Below are 1540 nucleotides of genomic sequence, written 5' to 3'. Positions count from 1 at the left end.
GGTATTTTTGGCTGGTTTTGGGGTGGTTTTGGGGTATTTTTGAGGTATTTTGGGGTCTGTACCTTGTCCAGCTGCAGGGGTTGCCCATCCCGGGTCCAGCTGACGGACAGCAGGGGGGGGTTGGCGCGGGAGGGGCAGGGGATCACCCCCCTCATGCCCTTGGGCAGGGGGGTCTCCGGCAGCATCGCGGTCACCTGCGCGGGGTCTGCGGGGACAGCGGGCGATGGAGGGGAAGCTGCACCCTAAAACCCCCTAAAAACCCCTAAACCTCCCCTAAAAACCCCTAAAACCCCCCTAAAAACCCCTAAACTCCCCTAAAAACCCCTAAAAACCCCTAAAACCCCCCTAAAAACCATAGGGATGGCAATGGTAGGTGAAACTGCACCCTAAAAAACCCCCCTAAAAACCAATGGCAGGTGAAGCTGCACCCTAAAAACCGTTTGGTGGCATTTTTAGCACATTTGGGGGCTTTTTTCAGGCACGTTTTGGGGCTGTTTCATCATATTTGGTGCCATTTTGGGCCTTTTGGGTCACATTTGGTGTTTTTTCCGACATATTTTGTGCCTTTTTAGTCACATTTGGTGCCTTTTTCAGTCACATTTTGGACCTTTTGGGTCACATTTGGGGGCTATTTCATCATATTTAGTGCCTTTCTCGTCACATTTTGGACCTTTTGGGTCACATTTGGGCCCTTTGGGTCACATTTGGGCCTTTTGGGTCACATTTGGGCCCTTTTCGGTCACATTTGGGCCCTTTTGGGTCACATTTGGGCCTTTTGGGTCACATTTTGGACCTTCTCGGTCACATTTGGGCCTTTGGGGTCACATTTTGGACCTTTTGGATCACATTTGGGCCCTTTTGGGTCACATTTTGGACCTTTTCAGTCACATTTGGGTCCTTTTGGATCACATTTTGGACCTTTTCGGTCACGTTTGGGTCCTTTTGGGTCACATTTTGGACCTTTTCGGTCACATTTAGTGCCTTTTTCTAATCACATTTTGGACCTTTTCAGTCACATTTGGGCCTTTTGGGGTCACATTTTGGACCTTTTCAGTCACATTTGGGACCTTTTCAGTCACATTTGGGCCCTTTTGGGTCACATTTCAGACCTTTTCAGTCACATTTGGGCCCTTTGGGGTCACATTTGGGCCTTTCTCATCACATTTGGGCCCTTTTGGGTCACATTTCATCCCTTTTTGGGTCTCATTTGGTTCCTTTTTTTCCCTCTCTCCCTCCCTGCCGCCCCGGGGGTCTCACGGAGCACGGTGAGGAAGGCTGACGCCGAGGGGGGCTGCCGGAGGCCGTTGCTGGGGGTGCAGGTGTATCTGCCCGAGTCCTCGGGGAGGCTCCTCCTCACCAGCAGGCTGCCGTCCACCAGCACACGCACCCGGGCACGCAGCCGGCTGAGGGGGTGGAAAAAAGGGGCATCAGGGTGGGACCGGGCACGGGCACCCCCCGGCCCACAGAACCCACCCCAAGAGATCCCCAGATTGTTTAGGGACAAACAGAGCCCGCACAACCTGAGTAGGGACACCCCCCC

The 1540-nt window shown here is 53.1% G+C and overlaps 1 protein-coding gene across 1 annotated transcript in view; it reads right to left on the bottom strand.

Annotated features, from left to right (window-relative positions):
• Positions 1-1417, bottom strand: part of LOC114072285 (protein turtle homolog A-like) — a gene marked incomplete at both ends in the record, with an annotated part of 20147 nt that extends 18730 nt beyond the window's left edge. Inside the window, 2 exons of the mRNA XM_027910199.1 lie at positions 63-205; positions 1258-1417. Of these exons, the coding sequence (XP_027766000.1) occupies positions 63-205; positions 1258-1417 (303 nt within the window). The remainder of the gene's footprint in view (positions 1-62; positions 206-1257) is intronic.
• Positions 1418-1540: the final 123 nt, after the last annotated feature.

Source organism: Empidonax traillii, unplaced genomic scaffold, assembly GCF_003031625.1.
Source record: "Empidonax traillii isolate 1590-97213 ecotype Southwest subspecies unplaced genomic scaffold, ASM303162v1 scaffold2915:size21205, whole genome shotgun sequence".
Taxonomy (NCBI): domain Eukaryota; kingdom Metazoa; phylum Chordata; class Aves; order Passeriformes; family Tyrannidae; genus Empidonax; species Empidonax traillii.
The sequence above is the reverse complement of the archived record's forward strand: the minus strand, read 5'-3'. Positions and strand labels throughout refer to the sequence as shown.